This window comes from Panthera leo, chromosome F3 (assembly GCF_018350215.1).
Source record: "Panthera leo isolate Ple1 chromosome F3, P.leo_Ple1_pat1.1, whole genome shotgun sequence".
Classification (NCBI taxonomy): Eukaryota; Metazoa; Chordata; class Mammalia; order Carnivora; family Felidae; genus Panthera; species Panthera leo.
This window is the reverse complement of record NC_056696.1, coordinates 21,358,528-21,375,164: the sequence shown is the minus strand read 5'-3', so window position 1 is coordinate 21,375,164 and position 16,637 is coordinate 21,358,528. Positions and strand designations below refer to the sequence as shown.

Genomic DNA, 16,637 nt, shown 5'->3' with positions numbered 1-16,637 from the left:
CACAGTACAAGCCCGGCCCAAACACCTTCAGTCCATGGTATTTGAAAATCAACTGGACCGTTCTACTGTCCTGTGCTGACGGATTTGGTTTCTGATGTTCAGGGGAATAGCAATGAAAAATATGAGCAAGTGTTGAAAATAAAAACAGCACAATGCCTGTGGCCCCTTCTAATTCTCCTAGGCAACCACCTTGGCTGTCTGAGCAATTTAGCCTTTAACCCTATCCCATCACCCTAGTTTTTCTCTAGATTTTCCAACAATTAAAATACACACATAGCACTCGTAGAGCACACATGAACTGGCAGTCACCAAAATCGGCTAAGGGCAGAAACAAGGCAGAAGCAGGTGGACAGTAATTTTCCTGCAAATTGTATTTGTGTTTCTCCATCTTCATCGGTGTTGTGACTATACATTTCTAGTTTGGAACCATAAGAAGACTGAACTTCAGAGGCCCTAAAATTACAGCTCTCGGCTTATACGGTTTATCAAGCCTTTGGGTACTGGAAGAACAAAATAATTCATCTTACATATTCTTAACCTGTTGTTGTTGTTGTTTTTTTAATCGCAGTAGGACATTGATAGAAGAGGTGAAGACCCGCAAACAGATTCAAGAGATACATAGAAGTATAATCCAGGGGCACCTAAGTGGTGCAGTGGGTTAAGCGTCCAACTCTTGATCTCAGCTCAGGTCCTATCAGGGCTCCTGGGATTGAGCCCCGCCTGGGGTTCTTGGCTGCCAGCCTGAAGCCTGCTTGGATTCTTTCTCCCTCTGTCTCTGTTCCTCCTCCATGCACTCGCTCTCTCAAACTTTTTTTTTTTTTTTTTCAAGTAAAATCTATAGTTTTTGAGAAGTGATTGGCTCTGTAATATGAAAAATAAGACAGCAAAGGTTAACTTCTCATTTTCTGTCCTGTGCAGGGGCGTGGTGATTACACAGGCTGTTTCCTGAGCAAAGTTGTAGAAGGGTATGGAGTAATAAGAACAGATGAGAATTTAAGAACATCACAATTGGGGCGCCTGGGTGGCTCAGTCGGTCAAGCACCCGACTTGGGCTCAGGTCATGATCTGCCCGTTCATGGGTTCGAGCCCCGTGTCAGGCTCTGTGCTGACAGCTCAGAGCCTGGAGACTGCTTTAGATTCTGTCTCCCTCTCTCTCTGCCCCTCCCCCACTTTCACTCTGTCTCTCTCTCTCAAAAACAAACATAAAAAATTTAAAAAAAAATTACAGTAAGACCATAGCTATCGAAGAATACAGTTGCTACTCTTGGGAAATTCCTCTTGTAATTTTGAATGCTAGCAAGGGAACCTAAAGCGGACAAAGGTAAAGTATTATTGAGGTCTTTGATGGAAAATATCACGGCGAAGGGTGCCTGGGTGGCCCAGTCGGTTAAGTGTCCGACTCTTGGTTTCGGCACAGAGCACAATCTCACGGTTTCATGAGTTTGAGCCCCACATCAGGCTGTGCGCTGACAGTGCAGAGCCTGCTTGGAATTCTCTCTCTCCCTCTCTCTGCCCTTCCCCCACTTGCTTCTCTGGCTCTCTCAAGTAAATAAACCTAAAAAAAAAAGAAAGAAAGAAAGAAAGAAAATATCACAGCAAAATCCAAGATGAGCAGGTAATAATTTTCCTAAATAGAAAACCTCACAATAGTAAAAATGTCAGCCCAAGGTAGAAGCAGGGCTAACTGAGCTGGCTGGCATTGGCTGACTTCGGTGGCAGCTTAACACCAACTCAGCAGGAGGGTCCTCCGGCTTCGAGTGGACGTGATCTCAGAACAGAACCAGTCAGTGTGATCACTAAACATGCCCTCAACTGGGAAAAGAAACTACAAACAGAGGGAGCGTGTTTGCACCCATCTCCTTTGTACCAATTCATTTTCTAAATGTGTGGGCAGGGATTGGACACCCACCTGCGGGCACTTACATGTCGCATGCATGGCTCCAGGAGGGAGTCTGAGTGGGAAGTAGGCCAGTGTTTGTACTTAATGTAAAGAACGAAGCTACCAATAAATGTTGTGAAAGAGACGTGAGGGAAAGAAATCAAGACGTTAGGAAAAGTACTGCCCAGCCAAGCACTTCTCAGGGGAAGCGGAACTTCAGCCGGTCTCAGTTCCATCATTCAATTCACTTAAGTACCCTCCTTCTGATTCCCCGTGGGTGTGCCTACAGAACTATGCTTTCGGCTTTGTTCACAAGCATTATCTTCAGTGCAGAGCACAGTACCGGAACATGGCATTGATGCAGTCTAGAACAAACTCATCTTTCTCATCAGACCATAAGTGGGCTTCTACAGAGCAAATTCAGTCAGCAACCGTGCTGGGCTGAGTGTGCCCGTCCATGTGCGATTTCCCGTGGTACGTGTACAAACCGGTATGCCAGTTTTATTCACCAGATCCATGGTAGTTGAGTCCAAATGCGAGCTGAGCCTAAAAGGTCAGCACCCTCAACTTCGGTAAGTTCATCAAGGAAAACTACCACACTGTGGCTTCGCCCCTAGTGCCAATCAGTACTCACATGGTCCAAGAAACAGGGCGGGAGGGGGACACCTAAGGGGGAAGGGACTTCCCCCTTCCCACTCCTCTGGTCCTGCAGAGGCAGGTGGGTAGAGCTAGACCATGGGAGACTAGACAAATTCTTGGCTGTCCGTGTGATAAATGCTTTTATGGAAAGAGTGTTGTGATATCCAATCCTGGTCGTAATAGGTTTCTATCAGGAAGAGACTCTTTGGAGGAAGGAAAGCAATGTCTCTCGCTTCAAAATCAGTTTCCCCAAGTCTTCTCTGAAAAGGCACACTTCTTGACCAACAGATTTTCCACCTCTCATTAGAAAACGAAGTCCATTTCTGCCCATTAGGGGAGGGGGTAGGTGCATTTTCAGAAACAGCCATTCACAAGTTTTAAGAGGCCAAGAGCAAAAGGAATCAAGCAAGCAACAAGCAGAGACCACAATAAAGAGGAGGCTCCAAGTGTCACTGTCACAACTGGGCCTTGCTATTTATTAACCTGGCATCTGTAACCTGGCTCCTCCTCTATCATTCTGGATAAGAAAATTGTTCTTTGCCTTCTCTCTGGCTATCTTCACATAAAGCTGCCTGACAAGGAGATGAAAAACATTTATAATTATGAAATACATAGATGATATGGAATAAACTTGGAAGTTACTGTGAAAACAACAGAGACTAGGTTTTCTCCAAATATATTTATTCCCCACACTCTTCAAATATGCAACAGGTTACCATTTTTGAATGTAGATTTTAAGTTAACATTAAGACCGTGCATACTAAAGAAAGTGATGGTACCGGTGATTCGACAACCAGGGGAGGGGACGAGGGGATGGGGCTCCTGAATCGGAAACTCAGAAAAAGAGTAAACACGACTGAATTAGAAAAGACCTCGGGTTCTCCATGACCCTTCTGCTGCGCTCAGAACATGACAGATTTAAAGCACAAGCTGGACAGGTGGAGACCCAGGAAGGACGCTGCCGCACCGGCCAAACGGCAGAGTGCTGGCTGGCTGGGGCCTGAGCTCTCTCCTCTCACCCGAGAGTTGGCACATTCGCACACGGGAATTCGAATTGTATCCCTAATCGACTGGACGCACAGACTTCCTCCTGTTTCAGAATTATTTAAAACAATGAGAAAAGTACATCTGCCACTTTGTTAAAACATGACCACCACGCAGCACAGTGGAGTCTCTGCCAGCTTGAAAGCACGCCACCGGGACGGGCATCCTGACAGCGGAAATGGGAATGCAAGGTTGTAATGTAGAAGCAAGAAGAAAGCATTTAGAAAGAAGGAATACAGAAGAGGCAATCTAGAATTAAAAAAACAAAAACAAAAACAAAAAAAACATTACTTCTGAGATTAACCCTTTCTTTTTCTCAAGTCCAAATTAGCTACTTAAAAGTCTTGATGGTTTATGGGGTCGCCTGGGTGGCTCAGTCAGTTTAGCATCCAACTCTTGATTTCAGCTCAGGTCATGATCTCAGGGTCATGAGATCGAGCCCCGTGCTTTGGGCTCTGTGCTGGGCGTGGAACCTGTTAGTTCTCTCTCTCTCTCCCTCTGCTCCTCCCCCGCTTGCACGAGCTCTCTCTCAAAAAAAAAAAGTCTTTATGCTATACGCACACAAAAAATGGAAACTTTATTAAGAACTTTGTAGATTATATAGATTGTACAGCATTCCTACTAATGTAAAGCCGATCAATTTTATCATTCTTGATGTTCAAACAGAGCATTAAGTTATGGTGAGAAGATCATCGGGGGGTGGCAAGCCGGAAGGCCTTTATTCTCCCTATTTCAACCAGAGTTGAAGCCGTGTTTTACCTCCTTCATAAACTGGGTTCCAACATTCTATTACCTGATATACCGGATAGAAACTTTAGTGATGCTAGAAACTACTCAAATGCTTATGTAAGCTTTACTAATAATACTCATTTTATTCCTCAAAACCTTTATGTCCCAGTTTCTTCAGTTTCTGAGCCATAAACGTAAAGCCTGGAGATAAGATATGTAAAGCAATGTCTAAGGCCTTTCTTGGATAGTATATACGCATACATATATAAACTGTCTTATATAAACTACATAAGTCACAAAGTTTTGCACAAGATTAGTAAGCAAGCCCGTTACACATTATTAACAAAAGTATGAACTATGTCTTCCATTAAGAATTTTGCCTTCCAAGACGATAAGCATTCTTTACACTGGCAAAAGTAAGGCCTCATTAATTGCCTTCCTCTCCATAAATTCTAAAATTTAACTATAAAATATACACATTAGTTCTAACACTTGACTTAAATACCTAGGTAAAAGCGGACATACTTTTCTTTTTAGCAGCTTACCCCTATGCTAAACAAGATAAAGATGAAAGTAATTTTGGAGGCGGAAACATGAGTGCCACTCAATCTTGTTCAATTCTTGTCGGTTCCATTTTGGGAGAGCTTATAAATCAGTCAAGGTATGATGGGGACTGACATCATCTCGAGTCTGTTTGAGAGCACATATTCTCGGGAGTGTGCAGCATTTGAAACATTCACATTTTTAAAAGATTCCAACAAGATAATAAGGATTCAGATTTAGACTTTACGGAGGGTAAGAGGATAACGAGGCCCTTTTTTGGCCAGAACTAGTGCTCTGCAACAAACCTATGAGGTAGTTATCACCCCCATTTATAGATGAGGAAAACTGTGGCTCTGATAAATGAAGCAACTGTGCCCACTGTCACGCCGCTAGTAAGCATGGGGTTGTCTGCATCAAATGCCTGTGCACGCTTTTTTGCTGCGCCCGTGATGCTCTGACTGGGTATTTTGGGTAGGAGAGAACAGGTGTACCAAAGAACAGGGCTCCAGCCAGCCATCCCAATCTCAACCAGAAGCAGCTATATTTTATCTGTTTTGCATGCTGGGCTTATGTGTAACAATTTACTTTTTTTAATGGTTCCATAATTAAAACAAATGCTACATCAGGCCTCTGGTTACCACAGTTGTAGTAGTTTATCTTCGTTATTTTTCACCATACAAAACAATAAACTTTACGCAAAATTACCTGTGGCCACACAAAGCAAACCTATCTTTTTGCATAAAGGGACTCAACGATTCATAAATTATATCTTTTTAGGCTACATGGCCCACATGACCAATCTTTAAATACACACTGTTCTGTTAGGCTTTCTTTTTTTTTTTAATTTTTTTTTTTTTTTTAACATTTATTTATTTTTGAGACAGAGAGAGACAGAGCATGAACAGGGGAGGGGCAGAGAGAGAGGGAGGCACAGAATCGGAAGCAGGCTCCAGGCTCTGAGCCATCAGCCCAGAGCCTGACGCGGGGCTCGAACTCACGGACCGCGAGATCGTGACCTGAGCTGAAGTCGGACGCTTAACCGACTGAGCCACCCAGGCGCCCCTGTTAGGCTTTCTACAAAGACTTCAGGATTCCATTTTTCAGGCAAGTGGAATTTTAAAATTCAATGAAAACTGCCTATCCTAAATGAATTACTTGTGCAACATAATGTGTTTGCAATTAACAGAGTATTTACACCCTACACCTTATTAACCTGCCAATGTCACCTATTTTACCCTACAACTAAAAGGAAAACAACATTTTCCCCACTCCTTATGCTTCCAAAAGCAAAAAGCAGTTACTGTCATGTTGGGTTTTTTTTCCCTTTCTTCAGCTTCAAATGCAAATTCATCATTGGGGCTCACCTCTAATAACTACAGTATTTCCTGCCTCGGGCTTTGCAATAGAAGCCTGACAAAATAGCGTCTGCTTAGGCAATAATTTAGGGTTTATCTTATTTGTGATTGCTATTATGACTACCATAGCTAAAAGGTATAATTTTATGGTCTTCTTTAAATTTTATGCATTTGAATGTTTTTTACGCTAATTTTTCCCAGTAAAGTCCACTATCAAACAAATAAAAATAGTAGTTACTGAAAGGTCACAAGCAGCCTCAATGTTCTGATTAAATTCTAACATAAAGCAAGCAACTTTATTTAGGCAATTGCAGGAGATTAATCCACCAAAAACAAACAAAACCCATTTTCCTTCACTATCCAGAACTGAAAATGAAAGCATCTAACAGATATATGACAAAGGTTGAGATTTAGCTGTTGTTTTGGGAAAAAAACACAAAAATGGCTGCTATCATTAATACCTCTCACAGGAAGAGGAGCGGCGCCTGGGGGGCCTCAGCAGGTTTAGCATCAGACTCGATTATTTCAGCCCAGGTCATGACCTCAGTTTGTGAGATCAAACCCCCTCCAGACATTGAGCCTTGTATTGGGCTCCACGCTGACAGGGCAGAGCCTGCTTGGGATTCTCTCTCCCTCTCCCTCTGCCCCTCCCCAACTCATGCATGCGCACACCCTCTCTGCTCTCTCAAAGTAAATAAACAAACTTAAAATACTTCTTACAGGAACAAAATTTGAAACTCTTTCCTGTTCATAAGGAAAAAAGTATTGTCCTGTAACTAACTTTGACCCCTATTAGCAAGAGGAAAAATCAATAAACCATCCTAAAACATATAGAGGTTTTAATTTATTTAGGAGTGTAAGTAGTGTTTTGTTTTGTTTTGTTTTTTAACATTTACTTATTCATTTTGAGAGACAGCGACACAGCAAGAGAGTGCACACACGAGTGGGAGCCAGGGGCAGAGAGAGAGAGGGAGGGAGAGAGAATCCGAAGCAGGCTCCATGCTGTCAGTGCAGAGCCCCACGCGGGGCTCGATCTCACAAACTGTGGGATCATGACATGAGCCGAAATCAAGAGCCAGACACTCAACTGACTGAGCCACCCAGGCACCACAGTAGTGATTTAAAGAAAAAGACTTTTGCTGAAAGCAGCTAGCAGGAAGGCCACAGCTACCAAACTAGTTTCTCTCACAGAAAGCAGCTATTTTTTAAGTGTTTGTGAAAATTTCTTAGAGCATTCTTATCATTCTAGAGTCTTTAGTTTTAAGCATATTATTTGTTGTCACATCCAAGTCTTTGGGCAGAAAAACAAAATCACGAATAAAAGGAAGAGGAGAGCTTAAAAAAAAACAGCACTGGTCAGTCCAACAAATACAGTATTCAGAATCAGTACAAAGCAACAAAGTCCTCATCAATGAGAGTGTAACATCCACAGCACTTAACAGAAATACAGATCTAAGAATTCCATGGTCTCAGAGATCTACCACTCCTTAAGTAGATGACTTATGCATAAATAAGTCTTAGATCAATCTGGTTTTCTTAACTCCCTCGTCATATTAAAAACAGAGTTATCAACTCAAGTGATTGACTCATTTTAATTTTTAATAAAAATGCCAGAAAGTACAAGCTATATTAAAGCAATCTGTGGAGGTTATGGCTCCATTACAATTACCAGACCACTGTATAGACAATTACCGCTTGGGAACATGGGAGTTACTTTTTAAAAAATAACCTCCTTTCACATGCACTTTTGTCTGTTAAAAAGCTGGATTTGGTGTTTGGGAATGGCCTGAACTCATATGGATCAAAGGTATTGGAATAAAATTGGTAATGAGGCTGGATACTTGTGGTACAAATTCAGGTGTGTTTACTAACAAAGTCTATTTACCTTCTTATGAGACTCAAGCAGACTTTAAAACAATTCCAAAAAGATGTCCCAAAACTTTTTGGATGGAAGTAGGGCTGTTATAATAGCAAGATAACTTCTCAAGGTGGCTACTCCAAGTAAGAATCCTCTTTTGGGTAATTCTTCGGTCTCACTTCACTGAGTGGAAACTTCAACTACATTGTCGCGGGTATCCCGTTCAGTGCTTGGTCTTTACAAACATAATCACACCTCATGCGTACGAACAAAACAATTCCTGCACACCACACTTTATCAGCAATGGGCATCTTATAACACGGAAACATCACATAATAGAGTACCTTTTCTTCAAAATGATCACATATTAATTTGTTTCACCTAAAGCGTACTACCATTAAAAATGCCATAATTGAGCAATGCAGAAGCCAGCTTCTGGATCTTTAAAAATCACTTTAATATTAATGGAGGTGATTAATACTTATATGTCACAGACTTATTAGTGTGCAAAATGTTTCAAGTCAGTATTTATTAAACAATAAGTATACCAAAGGGTACTTCTAAATAACTTCCAAAAAGTTATTACCTTAAAATTTAAACAAAGCAGTTACCTTCCACATAAATTCCATGATAAAATAATTTAAACACACGATTGATGCAGCAAGTCTTTAAAAATTGCTTTGGAAACTGTACAAGGAAGCGTTTTTCTTTGTCCTGTGTCACTTCTTTCTTTTTCCCTTCCTACTTCTGTCCCCCTCAGTTTATAATATTTCGGATGTAAACTCAGGAATTCAAAATGAACGGTATAATTTTGCTTCACAGAAATTATGACCTACACCTTATAGAGAAACAAGGCAAAAACTGAATAGAACTGTACTTCTTTCCAAAAAAAAAAAAAAAATACAACTAAGATGTATAACAAGATTATCTTTGGAAACTAGTTATTTCCCCTCTACTAAAAACAGCAAGATGTTCCACATTATTTTTTCTTTCCCAAGTATACAGTTAATTAGCATACATTCCAACAGTGTGCATGAAAAAATTTCTAAGCCTAAAATATTTAAATGATTTCTTCGTGTTTTGGCTAATTCAGTGGCCAAGAAAACATATTTAGTCATGATGTTTAAATGGAGTCAAAAAACAAAAAGCCAGCAAAAATCTGTCATTATGTCAGCTATAAGTCTCCCTTCTCCCAAAAAGGTAGGGGGGAAAAAAAAAAGTACTGCTTCAAGTACACAAGATTCCAGTAAACTTCCAACATCTCAGCTGACCTAGGAATGGAGTAAGCCATCTGTAAAGCCTGGAGTGGTCCAAATAGCACAGATCACTTCAGTAACAGCTGGAAACAGATGCTGGCCCCAAATCAGGCAGAAATCCCATCTTCAGTGTCAAGGAATGAAACGGGAGTCCAAGCTTCTAAAACACGTACCGACAAGTCCAGGAACGCGGACGGATATAATCCAGAAATGTGGGCTTCGATGGGGAAAAAAGAAGGGAAGAGTGGCTTATTTGCAGGCACTGTGAGCACGAGGTGTCAGGGTAGATAGGGGTGTTAATGCTACACACCGCACAGTTTTACAATGCCTCCCAGCACTTCCGTAACCTCTAAGCTGTAAGCAGCTCACTAATTCAAAAGATTTTTATCTGCAATACAGATTATACCGATTTACAAGTTTTACACAAAGCTTCTGACCAAATTCCAAACAGGCACTACCTCTTTCCTGTATCTTGCATTTTATCTTAGCACAGGCCTACTTTTGGTGGTCTAAAATCTAAATGGTGGTAGAGTGAGGATGATGAAATATATACACAAATTACTATAATATGAGGTTTGAAATGACTAAATTATCTAAATGAGAACAGATGAAGCACCGTGAAAGGTCAGAAATGGGAAAAGACTGGAGCAAGAATCTGAAAAAGCTGGAAGATGTTGCATCCAAACCGGATTTGAAAAGAAAATCTGACAGGTGGATTTGGACTGCAGAGAGTACCATAACCAGAGACAGCCCAAAGCAGCTAGTTCAGATGTAAAAAGGGGGTTAACAGGAAATAAGGAGGGAGCATTGGGGCAGCATAACAAAAACAAGGCCGTAGGAGAAGCTTTGGGAGAGAAGCTGATTAACCGGACTCTAGGCAACTTCAGTCATAGGTCCCCGTGAGAGATACTCAAGTAGATAGATCAAGGAGGCACCATTAAATATTCGGGAGTTCTCCATACGCAACTAAAAGTGAAGGCTCTAAAAATGAGAATCGTACATAATTACAAACAACAACAACAAAATCAAGGGAAAAGGGATCCTAGGCATATGAGTGTAGCTGGACTTTTTCACAAACAGTTCACTATTCTGGGATGACGTGGTGGCAGGAGGGGCACACGTGCCATTGAGAAGACTCTGCAGAACACCACATTTTCAGGATGAAAATTTTCAGGAAGAAAATCAGAAAACACTACAGAAAAAGCAGTGAAAGGGGGAGAAAAAAGGAGAGAGAGAACCGAAAACTAGGAGTGCTCAGTGTAAACAAAACCAGAGAAAAGAAAAATTTCAAAGAGTGTGCAGTAAGATCAAATAATAAGCTAACCCTTTTACCTCCCTCCCCTTAACATTAATCTGGCATCATCTCCACTACTCTTCTTAATATTGCCCACGAACCCTCACAACCAGGGGGCGAAAACATTGCTTTTCCGCTCCAGCCTGAATGAGGACTCACATTTTTCAGAGGACAGTGCTGACGTGCATACCACTCTTGGGAATAAAAGCACAGGATGACTCCGTTGCCCGCGAAAAGGGAAGTCCACACCATAACATTCCAAAATGGCCTTTTCCGACTATCATTGACAATGAAGTTGAAAGCCACTGAAGTCAGAAAGATGATAAAAAATGTAACAATCTGTCAGGAAATAAGTGGCTTCAGATATATGCTCTGATCATCATCACAATGAGCATCAACTGTGGGTATTCAGGTTTATTTATTTATACAGGTATACAGGTCTTCTAAGTGAAAATGAAACTTCAGAGTTAAAATTTATCAGTGATTAATTGGAAATCAAATAATATTCAGGACAGGTGAAAATATATTTCATGGACTCATTCATATTTAACCTTGTCCCTCCACCCACCCACCCAAAAAAGGGTCCATGTTTTTCAGGGAGAGAACACCGAACTGTTTAAAGTTTTCATGACCTCCCAAATTACTGTTGTCATTAGTCTTCAAGGCTCTTTATGTCCATTTCTCTACTTCAAATTTAAGCACCCTGCAACAGTGTGTGTTTAAATTACTCAAAATCAATGTTGTAAGCATCTCACAAACACTGCCTCGAAATGGTATTAACTAACATCTGGTTTTCTAGACTGCCTTATAGATTTTTTTCTTTTTTAATTAATTTATTTAAATTTAAGTCAGTTAACATACAGTGTAGTACTGGTTTCAGGAGAAGAGCCCAATGATTTATCACTTACATATAACACGCAGTGCTCATCCCAGCAAGTGCTCTCCTTAATGCCCATCACCCATTTAGGCCATCTCTCCACCCAACACCCTCCAGCAACCCTCTTTCTTCTCTGTAGTTAAGAGTTTCTTATGGTTTGCCTCTCTCTGTTTTTATCTTATTTTTCCTTCCCCTCCTCTATGTCCATGTTGTGTTTCTTAAATTCCACAAGTGAAATCAATGATATTTATCTTCCTATGACAGACTTTTTGCCTAGAATACACTCTAGTTCCACTCGTGTTGTTGCAAATGGCAAGATTTCATTCTTTTTGATCGCTAAGTAATATTCCATTGTATATGTAAACCATGTCTTCTTTATCCATCTATCAGTCAATGGACATCTGGGCTTTTTCCATAATTGGCTACTGTTAATAGCGCTACTATAAACACTGGAGTGTATGTGCCCCCTTTGAATCACCATTTTTGTATCCTTTGGATAAATACATAGTAGCGCAATTGCTGGCTGGTAGGGTAGTTCTATTTTTAATTTTTTGAGGAACCTTCATACTGTTTTCCAGAGTAGCTGCACCAGTTTGCATTCCCACCAACACTACAAAGGGGTTCCCCTTTCTCTGCATCCTCACCAACATCTGCTGTTTCCTCAGTTATTTTAGCCATTCTGACAGGTGTAAGGTGATATCTTACTGTGGTTTTGATTTGTATTTCTCTGATGAGGAGTGATGTTGAACATCTTTTCATGTGTCTGTTAGCCATCTGGATGTCTTCTTTAGAAAAGTGTCTATTCATGTCTTTTGCCCATTTCTTCATCGGATTATTTCTTTTCTAGGTGTTGAGTTTGATAAGCTCTTTATAGATTTTGGATAGTAACCCTTTATCTGATACATCATTTGCAAATATCCTCTCCCATTTCATCAGTTGACTCTGGGGTTGCTGATTGTTTCCTTCACTGTGCAGAAGCTTTTTATCTTGATGAGGTCCCAATAGTTCATTTTTGCTTTTGTTTTCTTGCCTCCAGAGAAATGTCTAGTAAGAAGCTGCTGAGGCTGAGGTCAAAGAGGTTACTGCCTGATTTCTCCTCTAGGATTTTGATGGTTTCCTGTCTCACATTTACGTCTTTCATCCATTTTGAATTTAATTTTGTATATGGTGTAAGAAAGTGATCCAGTTTCATTCTTCTGCATGTCACTGTCCAGTTTTCCCAGCACCATTTGCTGAAGAGACCATCTTTTTTCCATTGGACACTCTTTCCTGCTTTGTTGAAGATTAGTACACCATAGATTTGTGGGTCCATTTCTGGGTCCCTATTCTATTCCATTGATCTATGTGTTTGTTTCTGTGCTAGTACCATACTGTTTTGATGATTACAGCTTTACAATAAAGCTTGAAGGCCAAAATTTTGATGCCTCCAGCTTTGGTTTTCTTTTACAACATTAGATTATTCAGGGTCTTTTCTGGTTCCATACAAATTTTACAATTGTTTGTACTAGCTCTGTGAAGAGTGCTGGTGTTACTTTGATAGTGATTACATTGAATGTACATTGCTTTGGGTGGTACAGACATTTTAACAATATTTATTCATCCAATCCATGAGCGTGGAATGTTTTTCCATTTCTTTGTGTCTTCCTTAATTTCTTCCATAAGCTTTCTATAGTTTTCAGCATACAGATCATTTATCTCTTTGGTTATTTATCTCTAGGTATCTTATGGTTTTTGGCACAAATGTAAATGGGATAGACTCCTTGATTTCTCTTTCTGCTGCTTTATTATTTGGGTATAGAAATGCAACCAATTTCTCTACGCTGATTTTATATCCTGCACCTTTGCTGAATTCATATATCAGTTCTAACGGGTTTTTGGTGGGGTGTTTCAGGTTTTCCATGTAGAGTATCATGTCATCTGCAAAATGTAAAAGTTTGACTTCTTCGCTGCCAATCTGGATGCCTTTTATCTTTTTGTTATCTGATTGCTGATGCTAGGACTTCCAGTACATAACAGTGGTGAGAGTGGACATCACTGTTGTGTTCCTGATCTTAGGGGAAAGTTCTGTTTTTCCCCATAGAAGATGATATTGGCTGTGGGATCTTCATAAATGGTCTTTAAGATGTTGAGGTAAGTTCCTTCTATCCTTACTTTCTTGGGGGTTTTCATCAAGAAGAGATGCTGTACTTTGTCAAATACTTTTTCTGCATCTATGGAGATGATCATAGGGTTCTTATCCTTTCTTCTATTAATGTGGTATATCATATTGATTGATTTGCAAATATGGAACCAGCCTGCAGCCCAGGAATAAATCCCACTTGATCATGGTGAATAATCCTTTTAATGTACTGTTGAATTTGATTTGCTAGTATCTTGATGAAAATTTTTGTATCCACGTTCATCAGGGATACTGGCCTTTTAATTCCCCTTTTTAGTGGGGTCTTTACCTGGTTTTGGAATAAAAGTAATGCTGGCTTCATCGAATGAGTTTGGAAGCTTTCCCTCCATTTCTATTTTTTGAAACAGTTTGAGAAGAATAGTTATTAACTCTGCTTTAAGTGTCTGGTAGAGTTCCCCCGGGAAGCCATCTGGCCAAGGACTCTTATTTGTTGGGAGATTTTTGATAAATGATTCAATTTCTTTGTTGGTTATAGGCCTGCTCAAATTTTCTATTTCTTCCTGTTTCAGTTTTGGTAGTGTGTGGGTTTCTAGGAATTTGTCCATTTCTTCCAGATTGCCCAGTGTGTTGGTATATAATTTTTCATAGTATTCTCTTATAATTGCTTGTATTTCTGTGCTGTTGGTTATGATTTTTCCTCTGTCATTCATGATTTTACCTATTTGGGTCCTTTCTCATTCTTTTTGGTAAGTCTGGCTAGGGGGTTACCAATTTTGTTTATTCTTTCAAAGAACCAGCATTTAGTTTCATTGATCTGTTACTGTTTTTCTGTATCATTTATTTCTGCTCTAGTCTTTATTATGTCCCTTCTTCTGCTGGCTTTAGGCTTTATTTGCTGCTCCTTTTCCAGCTCCTTTTGGTATAAGGTTAGGTTGTGTACTTGTGACCTTCCCTGCCTCTTGAGATAGGCCTGAATTGCCATGTACTTTCCTCTTCTGACTGCTTTGCTGTAACCCAAAGGGTTTGGACTGTCATGTTTTCATTTTAAACAGCTTCCATGTTTTTTTGTTTTTTTCTTATTTCTTAATTTCCTGGTTAACTCATTCTTTAACTTCCATGTATTTGAAAGTTTTCCAAATTTTTTCTTGTGGTTTACTTGCATGGTATGATACAGATTTTTTTCTACCTGTTGAGAGCTGATTTGTGACTCAGTATGTGATCTATTCCAGAAAATGTTCCATGTGCACTCAAGAAGAATGTATGTTCTGCTGCTTTAGGATGAAATGTTCTGAATATATCTGTTAAGTCCAACCCATCCAGTGAGTCACTCAAAGCCACTGTTGATTTTCTGTCCATTGTTAGATCATCTGTCCATTGCTATTAGTGGGATATTAATGTCCCCTACTATAATGGCATTATTATCAATGAGTTTATGTTGTTATTAATTGATTTATATATTTGGGTGCTCCCACATTGTAAGTGTTGCTACAGTTGTTAGATTTTCTTGATGGATAGACCCACTATGATATAATGCCCTTCTTCATCTTGTTACAGTCTATGCTTTAAAATAGTTTGTCTGATATAAATATGGCTCTTCCGGCTTTCTTTTGACCTCCATTAGCATAACAGATGGTTTGCCATCCCCTCACTTTCAATCTGCAGGTGTCTTTAGGTCTAAAATGCTCTCTTGTAGGCAGAATACAGATGGATCTTGTTTTTTAATTCATTCTGATACCCTATGTCTTTTGGTTGGAGCATTTAGTCCATTTACATTCCAGGTAATTATTGAAAGATAGAGGAGATTAGTGCTATTGTGTTATGTGTAGAGTTGGGTGTTTCTGGTGACATTCTCTGGTCCTTTGTAGTCTTTGTTGCTTTGGTCTTTTTTTCCTCCACTCAGACCCCCTTTAAATTTCTTGCAGGGTGGTTTAGTGGTCATGAACTCCTTAGTTTTTGTCTGGGAAAGCTTTTCTTTTTAAGTTTATTTATTTTTAATGAGAGAGGGGTAGGGAGGGGCAGAGAGTGAGAGAGAATCCCAGTCAGGATCCGTACCGTCAACACAGAGCCCAAAGCAGGGCTTGAAGTCGGACGCTTAACTGAGCCAGCCACCCAGGTGTCCTGGTCTGGGAAACTCTTCATCTCTCCTTCTATTCTGAATGACAGTCTTGCTGGATAAAGCATTCCCGGCTGCAGATTTTTTCCCATTCAGCACATTGAATATTTCCTGCGAATCACTTCTGGTCTGCCAAGTTTCAGTGAACAGGTCTACTACTAACCTTAGGTGTCTAGCCTTGTAGATTAAGGACCTTTTGTCCCTAGCTGCTTTCAGAATTCTCTCTTTATCTTTGTATTATGCAAGTTTCGCTATATGTCATGGTGTTGGCCTGTTTGTGTTGACTTCGGTGGGAGTTCTCTTGCCTCTTGGACTTGGATGCCTGTTTCCTTCCCCAGATCAGGGAAGTTCTCAGCTATAATTTGTTCAAATAAACCTTCTGCCCCTCTTTCCCACTCTTCTTCTGGGACTTTATGATATAGATATTGTTCCGTTTCATGGGATCATTGGGTTTCCTAAGTCTTCCCTTGTGATCTAACACTTTCCTTTCCCTTTTCCAGCTTCATTATTTTCTACAATTTTACCTTCTATATCACCTATTCTCTCCTCTGCTTCTTCAATCCTCGTTTTCACTGTATCCAGTTTGTTTTGCATCTTAGTTATAGGATCTTTTATTTCAGCCTGATTAGTTCTTAGGTCTTTGATCTCTGCAGCAAGGGTTCTCTGGTGTCTTCCAGGCTTTTTTCAAGACTAGCTAGTAGACTTACGACTCTTGTTTTCAATTCTTGTTCAGATATATTGTTTTTGTCTATTTTGAGTAAGTCCCTACCCATGATTTCTTCTTGACCTTTCCTTTGGGGAGAATTCCTCTGTCTTGTCACTTTGGCTAAGTTTCTGTCTTCTGTGTGTTTTAAAATCTTGTTACATTTCCTAGACCTGAGAGCAATGCTGTTAAAAAGGGGCTGTACACTGTCTGGGGCCTGGCACTCGA

The 16,637-nt window shown here is 40.1% G+C and overlaps 1 protein-coding gene across 2 annotated transcripts in view; it reads right to left on the bottom strand.

Annotated features, from left to right (window-relative positions):
- Positions 1-7,264: 7,264 nt before the first annotated feature.
- The window catches only part of SOAT1 (sterol O-acyltransferase 1), an 80,248-nt gene continuing 70,875 nt past the window's right edge, over positions 7,265-16,637 (bottom strand). For both annotated transcript variants that reach the window (XM_042924887.1, XM_042924888.1), the window contains 2 exons: positions 10,757-10,902; positions 7,265-9,520 (listed from right to left, as the gene is read on the bottom strand). In XM_042924887.1, the coding sequence (XP_042780821.1) occupies positions 9,464-9,520; positions 10,757-10,902 (203 nt within the window). In that variant the 3' untranslated portion in view covers positions 7,265-9,463. The remainder of the gene's footprint in view (positions 9,521-10,756; positions 10,903-16,637) is intronic.